The 13,535-nt window shown below is 51.7% G+C and overlaps 1 protein-coding gene across 3 annotated transcripts; it reads right to left on the reverse strand.

The window, feature by feature from the left end:
* Nucleotides 1-980: 980 nt before the first annotated feature.
* Nucleotides 981-12,134, reverse strand: TP53INP2 (tumor protein p53 inducible nuclear protein 2). Of its 3 annotated transcripts, XM_026070750.1 has the most exons (4): nt 11,774-12,134; nt 6,674-6,712; nt 6,370-6,502; nt 981-4,109 (listed from the first exon to the last, which is right to left on the reverse strand). In XM_026070750.1, the coding sequence occupies exons 1-4, from the start codon at nt 11,895-11,897 to the stop codon at nt 3,857-3,859; spliced, it is 549 nt and encodes a 182-aa protein (XP_025926535.1). In that variant the 5' UTR covers nt 11,898-12,134; the 3' UTR covers nt 981-3,856. The 3 variants fall into 3 exon arrangements, with proteins under 3 accessions (XP_025926535.1, XP_025926536.1, XP_025926534.1); XM_026070751.1 differs by lacking the exon at nt 6,674-6,712; XM_026070749.1 differs by having other exon boundaries at nt 6,370-6,712.
* Between the last annotated feature and the right edge of the window lie 1,401 nt (nt 12,135-13,535).

Consider the following 13,535-nt stretch of genomic DNA (forward strand, 5'->3'; position numbering starts at 1 on the left):
GAGATCACTGAGGGCTTCACAAGGTCTCTTTGTCTCTCTGCTGATAAACCCTCCTCTGTGAAAACAAGCCCTAGTACCTCTTTATTTACCAGAAAGGATGAAAAAGCAGAGAAACAAACAGCTCACTTCTGCCTATGAAGATGTAAATTTGTATTCTATTGAAAATATAAAGCAAATTTTGAAATCCAGTTTCTGTTACAAATGGGACCAAGCTACAGAAGCTAGACCTGAACTGGGACTTCTTTGCAGATATGTGAGGATGTGTCAGATCCAAAATATGAATCGGGACCTGTGCCTAGTTCTCAGACTTGCCAGCAGCCATAGCTACCAACACATTCTTTCCATTAGCACAGCAGCCAGCACTGTGCTTTGCTCTCTGTCATGCACCACTGCTATTTAGCAGGGCAGTGCAGGATGCATTTCCACATCACACAAGAACTTTTGGGTCACTTGTATTATGAGGGCTCCAGGTCTCTGTGCAGATCCCTGTAGGATTTTAAAAACAAACCGGCCCGGAAGAATTGAAACTGAAAGGCTCCAAAGCGTGGCTTAAAATAGATATTTGAAATAGTTTTCACTCTCTGTGCTTTTGGAAATACTGTGTCATCAGAGCTACAGAAAAACTGCAGACAAACAATATCAACCACTGCCCATGCTATCCAGGTTTCTCAGTCACAGATCCTGGAGGCTGGTAAGAGGTTTTCTTTTTCTCTCACTAAAAAAGATTTTCAGCAGTCCGAGGTTGGACCTAACACAAGCACTTAAAAACAGTTCACAAAGCGACACTAAAGGATTTAGCAACGTTGAATGGAAGAAACGTCAGTGAAATCATGATTTGGGGGGGCTGGGTATTTATTGTCTCAGGTGGTGGAAATCCAAACTCAGCAGCACTGACCACGAGCAGGACGTGATGAGCAGATTGGGATCCTTACCCCAGGCACGGGGGGGCAAAACCAGTAAAGCACAGGAGTGGAGCCAAGGAATTTTAGCAAATTTTGCCTGTTTATTGATCTTGGCTGTTGTTGGAGCAGGTTTTTTTCTTGTCAGTCTTGACAGGGTCCTTTTAAAGGTAGACTGAGTCAAGGGCAAGTCCATCATGGGGAGGGGAGAGATTTGCATTAAAAATCAGCATTACTCCAGGACTGAATTTGGCCCTTCCTGTCAAAGGATACAATTTTTAGTGGGATAGAAAGGGCATCCAACAACAGTGCCAAACCCCTGGGTTTCCTATAGACATTCTCATCGCACTGGACCTCTTGCCTGAACCCAGCTGCACTGGACGGCAGGGTTGCCATGGCTGTAGGGCAACCTGGTCTTCTCCTGCCAGGGAGGCAGGAATATGGTCTACAGCTCTTCTCCTGGCACTTTTCAGCTGCTCCCATTCACATCTTTTCCTTTAGTTTGGCCTCTCTCCTCTGACCTCTCTTTCACATCCCATCTCCCTCACTTCTTCTTGTCTCACATCCTTTCACCATCAGCTTCAACATACTTAACCACCTCAGAGAAGCTGTGCAAGTCCCCTTCTCCACTTTCCTCCCAGGGATTAATGCAGGGCAGCTGTCCGGCAGTGATAGCAGCAAGGGGGAGAATCTCTCGGGACTATGAGGGTATTGAGGAACCGGCACTCCCCTCCGTAGAGGTGGGCACTGCTGTTCACCCCAGAAGGCCTTGCTATGGACAGCAGGCCCTCAACATTGGCGGGCCAATGTTCCTCAGCTTAAACAGTGCTTCTTTCAAGTATATGTTTGTAAATATATTTTATATATATATATATATATATATTTTAAATATATATATATATATATATACACACACACACGGCTTGGGCAGGTGAGTTGCTCCAGGAGTGGGGAGCACAGAAAGGACAAGGCTTGCTCAAACAAGTACAACCAGCAGCTCAGTGGGATCAATGCTCATCCGGGGTTGTTGCTGTCCTACCGATGTATCTGCACTGGACCTCTGCCTCTCAGATAGATTGGCCTCCCTTTCCCTTGGGCTTGCTTCTCTGTCTTCACAGTGAGGAATGGCTTGAACTGCTACTGCAAGGCGCTGGCATGTTCTTGGAGCTGGGTCAGTGTTTTGTTTCCTGAGATTTTTGTGTTTGTTTGTTTGTTTGTTTGTTTTTTAAGGTTGCCTTTAAAAATACAAAACACTAAGACCTGCCTGTATTTCTGCAGGGCACTGGCTCCAGGAGGGAGGCCAAGCCATGTGGGCACAGCTTTTCTCGAGATTTCAGATTTCTTCCTCTGTGTGCTTTCTTGATCAGTAGCAAAACGTTGGCTCTGAAGGTCCTCTGTGGTATTTTCAGTCACTTGGATGACCATCCCACAATTATTTCCATCAGCCTTCTGCCTGGGACAAGCTCTTTTGGGAAGGATAGTTGCGATTTTGTATTATCAAGGTAAAACTGTAAGTAAGAAATTTGGGAGGGAAAGGGGAAATGGCAGGTTGCTGGTTTTGTTTTTGTCTGAACCACTGAATTTTCCTGTCATGAGCAATGCTGGTTTATTCAGATGCTTCTGGGAGGTCCTGGTTGCCTCCCCATGGGCAATGAGCTGCCTAAGAGTCGTGACTAGTTTGGAGCAGGCAGAGCAGGCACAGTGAGATTCCCTACAGCAACCCAGAAACTGCCAAAGAACAGCCTGGATTTGGTACTTTTCTTTCCTTTTCTTTCTTTTTTTTTTTTTTTTTTTTTAAGGCTGAGAGGGGTTAGAGGTGACATAGCATCACATGGGCTGGATCTCCTGCAAGGCTGCAGCAACCTGCAGCTGTCACAGCCTAAACCACCTCATCTCAACACTGGGCCTGAGATGTAGGTTAGAGCAGTGTCCAGCTGCCATGGCTCACTCCGGCGAGTGGGGTGCCTCTGCGTGAAGCAGCAGTGTCCTCAGCCTCAGGCTTGGGGGTGACACCCGAGCCCAGCTACCATGCAGCGCCTCTCTCTCTCAAAGAGAGTCAGGTTTTCTCTCTGCTTTGGAGAGACAACAAGAGGGATGGAGAGAGAAGAGGAGGCAGCGAGGGGAAGAAATATTCTTATTTAGTGTCATTGATTATATTTTTCCTCAGAATACCAAATCTTGTTGTTCTGTTCCTCTTTTTGCTTCAGCTTGATATCTCTGTTTGTGACATCACAGTCTGTTTATATGGAGAAGAGCATGATGTCATAAAGAAAGGCACTGATGTCACAGGCTCCTTAGTACACAAAAGACAGGCTTTTCCATAAACTTGGAATAGCCCTGGTGTTGAGTTTTGGAAATGGGAGATTTCACCGGGAATACCAATTTCCCATTTAAATACTGGCATCACTGGAAGGGTAGACGGAAGAACACATGCAAGTTGGGGGGCAAAAGGGAGAGAAGTATGCTCTGAGGGGTAACGTGACCTAGAAAGCCTCGTTTCCTTGGGGATAACTGTTTACACCCATGTTATTTCATGAAATTTAACTGGGCTTGAGTAACTCCTGATATTTGAAAGCAGACCTGCAGCCTCATGAGGCCACACTGCACTGGGTGACTTCTTCACAGGTCCAGCTCAGTCTGCATTCAGGGAGGGAAGGAAGGAGGGAGCAGCAGACAAGGGAGTGGAGGAAGGTAATGAGGGAGGGGAGGAAGGTAAGGAGTGAGGGGTCGAGTACATGGATGTAAGAGGGGGTGGAGTGAAACTGCAGCCTGGCAATGCTTGGCTGGTGTAACTAGTGTTCCTAGTGGGGAGAGCAGAGAAGAAGCTCTCCCTGTGGAGAGGTTTATATCAGAGGAAGGCAGAAGCCTCCCTCCGCTGAAGGAAGTGTTATGAGAGAGGAGGTGAAGCTGAGAGCTGAACGGATAATGCCCCGGTGGTGCAGGCTTCCCAACGGAGGTTAGTAGTTGCAATGGCGCTGGCATGGTTGGTGGACGAAGCTCCCGCCTTGCTGCTTGATCCTGCGTGACGGGCGCTCACGGGTACGGTTCTGCCGCTGCAGGGCCTTCTGGCTGAGCCGGTGCTTCTCTGCCAGCTGCTTGGCCCGCTGCACCCGCCGGGCCTGGCTGACCTTCTCGAGGATGGCTGCCTTCACCGTAAGAGATGTGCTGTGGTGCGGCGCATGGCGCTCCAGCCGGGGCTCCGGCACCTCCCTGCGGAGAGACAGGCCTGTTAGCAGCCACTGTTGCCCGGCCACAGGCGCTGCACAGTGGCACTGGTCACACTCCCTGCAACAACCCTCAGCAAGAAGGGGCCCGGTGTCTCCAGGGGCTGCTGAATGGAGGCAGTGGGGCCCTGCTCCCATCCACCCCATGACAACAGGCTTGGCTGAGGTGCTCATACGTCGTGCCATGCCCCCAGGATAGACCTGACCTAATGCAAGGTCCATGGGAAAACTCTCCAATGCCAAGACCAGCCTCTCAGCTTAATTCTTCAAAATGGTGACAGCAGCCAAGCTGACATCCCTTTAGCAGACAGCATTTGTCTGCTGAGCGTACATGCAAGGCCAAACCTAGAAAGATACTAAGCTGGTCCCTTCCTCTCTTCCATACTCAGATCACACCCACTTATGAGAGCATCATTTATGCCTTTTGCTTGCACACAGTCCCCAGATTAGGAGCACTGCTTCCAAAGGACTTTCAGCCATTGCAGATCTCAGTCTGTAGCAAGCTCTGTGATGATGGGGGGAAGGCATCCAGCACAACATGGCTCTATGGAGACCTGCAGTAAATCCAGTTGCTAAAAAGAAACAGGACCATTCCCATAGACCCACGGTGGCTGTGCTGCCACCAACTTCCTTGAGAACAGCAGAGGGAACCCAAGCAGAGTTCACAGGCTTCTCATTTCCATCCTGCTTATAACTGATTTTGTTTGCTTGCATGTTTCTAGCTCCCTTTGGGTCCCTTTTTTCACCCTCCAGCACTGAGGTTCCTCTTATACCCTTGAGATCAGATCATGGTCCTAAAGAAGACAGCAAATGGAAAATCAGAGAAAAGACAGCACTAGGCAGTGTCCCTTAGCTTGAAGCAGATTTGCCCCCACATTCTGTCCTGAGTGGTGCTGGGTAGGTCATCAAGCTGCAGCATGGTGGAGAAGCTTCGTCCCTCCTGGTGAAGGGCTCATACAGCGTGGTGGCTGGAGGGCTGGGGACCAGGGGGCCAGCAGCGCCCTGGAGCGTGTCAGGGTGGTACCAGGGGTTCAACTGCAGAGGCAGGTCTGAGTGATGTACGCAGAGCAGGGAGGTGGGCACCGTCAGGGCTTTCCTGGGTGGCATGGGGCACCAGCAGCTGAGAGCACCCACAAGGAGAGGAGGCTGAGCCCCCTCTGGGCTGCAAAGAGGCTGAAGGAATATGGAGGGTCTCCATCTCTCCCAGCTCCTGAAGAAGGGCGTGGGAATGGGCAAGCCTTACTTGGTGGGTAAAGGCAAGAGAACGACATCCAGTTACCCAGGGGCTGTGAGACTGACCTTTCCAAGAGTGAGACACCCCTGTGCCTGCAGCATCCCTGCAACTGGGGGGTCTAGGGGGTGCCCAGCATGCCCGAGGGTCGTCTTGCTGCTGTTGAGTATTTGGTATTCTTTCCTTGTACGCTGCCCATGCAAAGCCCTGTGCTTAAGCCCAGACTGGCAGGCTGGCAGACCCACATCTTCCTCAGGGCCCACCAGTGGGATGTGACGTCCAGCATCCTCAGCAGATGGATGCTTGCCAGGAGTTACTATTTTAGCCAGGAAATGAGGCTGGTTGCTCAGTGCCATGGCAGGGGGCTGTGGGCTCTGCTACTCCAGGCTCTCCCAGTGCAGCTCAGCAAGAAGCACACAGAGAGAGGATTTTGGCAGGCCTGGCCCATATGCAAGGGCTTGTTAACACAATCCTGAAAGTCCTGGTGCACACTGAGGTTGTTTTAGTGACATATTTTGAAAGCCAGGGGTTGCCATCCTTGCAGCGTGCCAGGTTTCGTGCAGTGTGCCAAGGCCTTCCCTCCTGCCCGCTGTGCTGCTGACACCCCACCAGGCACGGGGGGGCCAGCCTGCTGGTGTGGGCACCTGGTCCCGCGAGGAGAGGAGGCCTGGGCCCCGGTTTGCCGTGGCATCGCTGGGCAGGTGCGGGCAGGCTGCGATGTGCCCAGCAACTCTTCTCTGTCCCATGGGCTGCAGGGCAGCGGGGTCAAACACTCCTGGACGTGAGAAGGGCAGCAGTGACCCGGGAGGCCGGGGTGTCAGGCTGCCCTGGCGCTGACGGCTTGAGTGCCTTGGTCCCTCACATCTCTGCCCCCAGCGGCTCTGCAAGGGCTACCAGCAGCCCCAGGCCGTCTGGTCTGTGAAGCCCAGCCAAGGACATCCGCCTCGTGCTGTCCCTGCAGGCTCCCGGAGGACACCGGTGCTGCTCTCAGCCCTGCCCGCGAACATAAACTCACCCTTCGCTGATCTCCTCGGGGCTTTCCCTGTCCACCACGAGGCTGTTGCTGGTGACATAGACGGACATGCTAGGGTGCTCGATGAGGAGATCCTCCATGGGGTTGCTCTCCATGCTGTCGAGGCCGGGGCCTTCTGCAGTAAAACAGGGGGGAGGGGTGACAAACCAACTCTCGTCCATCAAGCAGGGGTCAGGCTGGGAGGGCACGGGCCTGCCGACGCAGTCACGGAGTGAGTGGGACGAAGAAGTGGCAGGCAGGGAGGACCCCGGGCAGCGTCGGGGCGTGCAAATGGGAGCTCTCTCACCTACCCTCTGCTCTTCACCAGAGGTTGAGGCATAACTACCTAATGAGAGACAAGAGTTGCCGCCCAGCAGGTGGGATGGCCAAGAGCGGCACAAGAGTTGGAAGCCATGCAGAGGAGGGCAGGGAGGAGCACGGAGCAAAGACACACACACATACGATATACAGTGGGGAGGGAGAGGGGAAGGGGAGAGAAAAAGGGGGCATTATTAGTACAAAAGACACCCCAACAGCATCAATATTATTATAAATGTATATAGTATAACATACAGGAACTCTCACTGAAGAATAAACCACCACGCAAAACAAAACCACCACCACAGCACAGCAAGGCCACCACAAGGGTCAGCTGAGCTTGGGCTGGTGGAGGACCTCCAAGGACCGCGGCAACGTCTGCGCGGGGAAGCCGGAGGAGCCCACGCTGGGGTGGTGCCTTCCTTCCCTGTTCACCAGCAGCAATGGTGGAAACGGCACCCGCAGCTGGAGGGGCGGCTGCTCCGAGCTCCCCAAAGCACTGCTGCCATCCTGGGCAAGAGGCTGAATGGGGCCTTGCTCGCACAGACAGTGCCTTCCGGGCGGCACAGAGGGTCGGCTGGTCCTCGAAGATGGGCTGGGACCCTTCGCACTGAAGGCTGCTAGACCAGTTTCTCACCGGGCCTTGGCTCCGGTGATGCTATGGGGCTGAGGGGGACTCAAATAGGTGGAAATAGCAGAATGCCCTGTTTTGCTGAAATGGCAAGCAAGAGAAGCATGCAAATATTTTTGGTTAAGTGGTTTAACCAAAAATTGGGGGAAATCACCAGGGCTTACTGAAGCAATTTTTTTTCTTCATGAAATGAAGGAAGAAATTCAGCTAGAAAGAAACATTGCTTTTTTCTGTATTTCTGTTATTTGATTTGAACCCCATCTTTCAAAAAGAACAATAGCTGAATTACTAAGTGAATCTTTGCTTGCAAATACAAACACTTAATTCCTGGAAATGTTGAAACCAATCACTGAGACCAAAATAAAAGAAAGTTCATGCTTTTTTTCTTGGAAGAAACCTTTTTCTCAGTGCATAAATCGTTCTCCAAAAGTTTTCACAATGCCTTTGACTTCAGTCTGTAGGAGGCAGATTTTCAGCTGGTGAGCTATACAAACTAACCGCATGCATCACTTTGAAACTCCAGCCTTTATTTTCCTTGCCCTCCTCACCTCTGCTTGGCAAGTCAGTTGGATTGGCGCTTTTCTGAGACTCACGTGTCAGAAGTTACTGGCTATGCTACAGGAAGGGAGTCTGCTCTTAGCGTTGGATGCAGCAGGGAACTGAGACACGTTCCCAGGTTCAGCAGTTTGTTTTAGGCTTCTTGGCAGGGGGCAATTAGAGGGACCCATTCTTGTTGGGGTGGATTTGGTGGAGTATTTCTATGAACATGTGTGACCCTCCTGCTGGGTGAGGGTGCAAAAGAAATCAGAGATTAATGTGTTCTTGCAGTGCCCAAACAGGCAGGATGAAACATGGATGCATGAAGGAAGGGGCTGACATTCGTCATGACATGGATGTCACCAGCTCATCCTGCAGACGATGCCCCAGCCTGCAGCTTAGGGCAGGCCACAATTAGCCTTGCGAACAGGAGAATGTCTTTCTTCAGGTCAGTGGATATCAGGCTATTAATAGTTGTTGACATGCCAGGCTGGAGATTATTTGTCAGCTTGGAGACAGAGAGACAGGGGTCTGGGTTTGAGTGTTTTCCCCTGTTCCTTAGGTTCAGCAGTGCTCCCACAACACATGGGGCTGTGGGTGTGGGGAGAAGGAAGGGTGTGGAACTAGCTTGGCTGAGCCTCTGCCCCAGCCATGCATGCCTATCTGTCCAGATCCCTCACAAAGGTGCTTTTTAATGTCACAAGGAATGTTTCAGGATTCCCAGATTCCTGGGTGACTTGCAGCAGGGAGTCTTATCTCTAAGCACAGAGAAATGCTCCTTGCGAGCTCCAGAAGTTGCGATGCTGCCTGGCCATGCCAAACTGTGCTTTCCCAGCCTGAGACCTCCCCTCTTCTTCCCTTTGTCCGGGACAAACTGGACTAGCTTCATTTCATTCCGACCCACCCCTTCCAAGGGGTTTCTGGGTGCTGACTGGAGCCAGACAGGCAGTGATGGAGTGAGAGGGGGCATTTGAAATGCTCCCAAGAGATCTGGTTAATTCAGGTGCACTTTGCAACATGTTGGGTCAAAGACCTGGCTGATGTTGAACTTATTTGGAGGTTTGCTAGGCTGCTTCGCTGCTGGGAGTGAGCCAGTCTGGGCCATGCTTGCCTGCCATCATGGCTTTAACTTGAAGGATGGGGGCTGGAGCCAACAGGCTTAGCTTTTGAAGTGCTTTGCATAACTCCAGGCTCAGGAAGAAGGCTGAAATAAATTGATCCCTCACTGGAGGGGGAATGCTGAGGGAAAATGCAATAGTGGTGCCAGTAGGGATTAGCAGCGGGGGTGCCAGGCCCCATGACACACTACTGAAAGCTGGCCCTGCACCAAGGACCTGGCTAACTGATTAAAAAAAGCCACCAAGAAAACCTGCTGCCCAGGTCACCCTTCTGCCTCCATCTGGGCTCCATAGTGCTCCAGGCAGACATGTGGGGCTTCCCTGTCCCTGTCTCCCCAACCCAGGCTTGTCTGTGCTCTGTTGCCCTGTCCAGCTCAGTGCATGGGGAAAAAAACTAAAGAACATTCACATCCTGAGAATGAGCTCTGCTCAGCACATGTGGGACAGGCAGTGAGAAGCTGCTCAGAGGGCCGGCAGAGAACAGCACAGCTCCCTGCCTGCAACAGGGAGGACTAAACCCTCCTCCTAAACCTATTAGTAGTCTCCTGGGTTGGGGCACTGTGACTAACAAGAGTCTGTAAAAAACAACATTGAATGCTGAGAAGGAGAAATCCAAGGGCTGGGGCTGCAGTGCACACAGTCTTGTTTGTGTAAGTTCACTGCTTAATTTGCAAGCAAAAGGTCATAAAATTATCATTGCATATGGTTGAGTCATCAGGCTTACAATAGGCAAAGGCAGAAACCGTCTTAACGGAGATTAAGAAGCCCTTTTCCACGCAAGGAATTTGACCTCTCTGTCTGGTGTCAAATGGGACTCTGGATGGTCTCAGCTGTTCCTGAGAACAGGTAGCCCCAGAGGGCAAGGGTTTCTCTAGATACGATGACATTGCTCCAAACAAACTTTGTCTGAGAGCTCTTGGCAAGGGCGCTGGGAATGATTTGTGAAGATAAAGCCTTTCAAAAGAGCTTTCAGGTTCTAGATTTGCTCTCCTGGATGGCCCCAAATGACCCAAACTTGGAGCAGAGCTTGCTAGATTGCTACAGGTTAGGGTGGCCCTGGAGTGACGTAGCCTCAGCCAGGAGGCCATAGCTGACACAAAGCACTGCAGCCACACATACATGGGTCCCGCACACAGCCCTGTAGGCCTCTGCCCACTGCAGTATCACCTGCCGTTGCCCTCCCTTGTGTGAGCCTCCCTGGCTCACTGTCAGGGCCCGGGGAGTAGGGTTTCCCACTGGTGAACAGACTCCAGGTTTGTTTGCATTTTGGCAGGCCATAAGGTGAACACCCAGCCTTCCTTCCCCCTTGCTAGGCAGGCTCTGGGCTGGGGAGCTGGAAGCACTGACTGCAGCCAGGGTATCACAGGGGAGAGGTTGAGCCCAGCTCCTCTGGGGCTGAGCCTGGCAAAGTGCTGCTCCCCAAGCAGGACTGCCAGGGCAGACCCCAGCAGGGCATGCTGCGATCAGAATGCTCTGGAGATAGTTAACAGGGCATGACTTGTCCCTAAAAGCATCTTCTGCAAATTGCAAAAAAGGCTGCCCTAACTCTTCCTTGCACTCACACAACCAGAGAGCCTAGCTCCAGGGAGGGCAGGGGCACATGGCTGAGCACTGCAGCTGACCACACTGGGCACCGCACCAATCCATGGCTGCCAATGGAGGTTGGCCTTTAGCCAGGCAGCTGGCAGCTCCTACCTGGAGGTGTGCCGGCAGCTACCGCTGCCCACGCCACAGCCTTGCTTAGCAAAGGTCATGCCACTCTGACCCAGCACACAGGCAAACAGCCTGTGTGCGCTGGCATCTCTCCACTCCACCAAGCCCCCAGCAGGCAGGAACGAACTGGAAAATCATGGGTGAACTCCCTGATCTCTAGTTCTTGCTGTTTAAATGGACAGGAGTAAGTTCTGGGAGCTGCAAACTGTTCTTCAGGGCAGATCCTTGGATCTGGTCCATAATCCACAAACAGGCTCCTCTAAGTGCTAAAGAATTTGTGCCTGGTTGAAGCTAGGTTGTCCTTGATTACAGCCACATGAAGAGAGCTATCGGGCATTTTATCCCAGCTGCACGCTCTGAGAGGAATACTTTTCTCAGCTATTTGAAAACTGCTAATGAAAGGGTTTCACTGACTCCTGCAAAGGCAAGGGTCAGTGCTGCTGGGTGAAGGCACCATCCTGGTGCCAAGCACAGCTTGGTCACTGCCTCCAAAGGTGCAAAATCAGGCCTGTCCCCTCCTGCTGGGTCTCATTAGACCTTCTCCCTCACTATCCTGTCCAGGGTGCCCTGTTAAGAGCTGGGCCAGTGGGACACATTCTGTTCATCTGAAGTTTGGTGGTCTTTTTATGAACACCTTTCCCCCTGGGCCTGCTTGGAGATAAAAAAGGAGTGAGGAGGGATACTCCTGTCCCTGGGGAAGCTGGGTGGCAGTGCCTGAAGGCTCCCAGGCAGACAGCCAGCATCCATGGCCTGGCCCAGGAAGTGGCTGCTGTTACTCATTTTCTCCCAAGCTGGCTGACAGTCAGGAATCACCACTGGGAGAGCAAAGAAAGGAAGAGGAGTCAGCTTGGGGTATTTTGCAACGACAACAGAGATCTCTGTGCCTGGCCCAGGCTGGGAGCCGTGAGTACAGGACAAGGTGAGAGGGAACCAGGGAAGGAGGGATAAAGGGCAGAGCTAACCACATGTCATGGAAGCTCAGCTGGAGTTTGCTGGCAAGGTCTGATGTCGTCTGAAGGGATTTGGCCAGCTCTGGAGAAACAAGATACATCACAGGTTGTGTGAAACCAATCCCCCTTGCTTTTCTCACCTGCAAGATCAATTATGAGCCATCCATCCTCCTCCTCCTCCTCAGAGACAAAGTGTTTGGGCTCCTCCAGGCCCTCTGGTGTGTTGCTGTCACTGAAGAAGAGGCTGGTGAAACGCTGGAACATGGTTGGGGAATGGTCTGATGGGAGGAAAGAAGAATGAAGCTACTACTGAGTGCTGGCCTCAAAGCGTGAAGACAGGCGTCACAGGCAGGGGCCAGGAAGGACAACAGAGCTTAGGGTATCTATCTTGGTGGAAGAGTCCTTTTCGGTGGCAGGAGATGCTTCACAGCTAGCAAAATCTTAGCTGAGTTAAATGATGTATAGTGCAATTTTGAGGTTCTTCACTTGGCTTCAGTGCAAAGGCCTGTAAGAAAAACGAGAAATTCATTCAGACTCGTTGGAAAGGTTGACCCTCCTGCACCCCATCGGACTCAGATGGGCTGGAGTGGAGGACAGAGAGGTGACTCTAGCACTGATCTCTGCCACTGGTAGCTCCAGCCATTCACTTTTTGGAGGGCATGATATTGTGTCTGAAAGCACAGTTGCGACGGGCTTGGTGCCGGATCCCGCTTCCTGCACCAAGCCCACACTGTGACCTGAGAGAGCCTCTTCCCTCAGCCCCAGCTGCTCCTGCGCAATGTTAGACAACAAAACAAGCACCATTGCTGTGCCAACACTCAGATTTGTACCAGCCAACACATGGGGCATGTGAGAAGAGCAGATGTGGGGGAGAAGGGCAGGTTTTGGTCCCAGCCTTGTTCTAGCTTTTCTAGCTGACCTTGGAAAAGCCCCTGGTCCTCTCTGTCCTGCCCTGGCAAACAGCGAAAGGGGCACTCACATTTAGAAAACATACTCTTCTGTCAAACGTTATCTTTGCTACTGCTGTTGTTATGAAGAGCTAGTGCTGAGGAAGGGTAGGGACTGGCCAGGACCCCAGTGTGCCAGGACTTGGAAAGCATCAGTCACAGTTGACTTTCTGGGGAAACTTTCCAAGAAAAGGGTTTCTCTGCTCCATGGCAGACCATCTCCCTCTGCCCAAAAGGCTGTAATCCCCACCTTTTCTCTTTCCTCCAAGAGAAGTAGTCTGCATTTTGGAGATGATATGCTTCACAGCTATGTGATGGGGTTGATCGGTCACCCCTCAAGCTTTGCAGGATGTGAATTTACATGGTGTGAGCCTTCTGGGGGTCAGTGTGATTGCTGCAGTGCAAGAGGGGTTGGTCCAAAAAATTCACTCATAGCAAGATGGCAAAGCAGCCCATTGAACAGGCTGGCCTTCAGGAAACCTAGGCCCTGGAAACCAGAGAGAGTCTGGAGAAATGAAGACTTTCCCTTAATGGAAGAGGATCATGTTAGGGATTCCTTAAGCAAACTGGACATGCTTAAGTCCATGGGACCTGATGGGATGCACCCACAAGTGCTGAGGGAGCTGGCTGATGTCATTGCAAGGCCACTCTCAATCATCTTTGAAAGGTCATGGCATTCAGGAGAGGTACCTGAAGACTGGAAGAAAGCAAATGTCACTCCAGACTTCAAAAAGAGCAAGAAGAACCCAGAGAACTACAAGCCAGTCAGCCTCACCTCCATCCCTGGGAAGGTTATAGAGCAGCTAATTCTGAATACCACTTCCAGGCACATGAAGGACAAGAAGATGATCAGGAGTAGTCAGCATGGCTTCACCAAGGCAAAATCATGCTTAATCAACCTGAGAGCCTTCTATGATGGAATGACTGGCTGGGTAGATGAGGGGAGAGCAGTGGA

The sequence above is a fragment of the Apteryx rowi genome, unplaced genomic scaffold, assembly GCF_003343035.1.
Source record: "Apteryx rowi isolate R43461 unplaced genomic scaffold, aptRow1 scaffold_318, whole genome shotgun sequence".
NCBI lineage: Eukaryota > Metazoa > Chordata > Aves > Apterygiformes > Apterygidae > Apteryx > Apteryx rowi.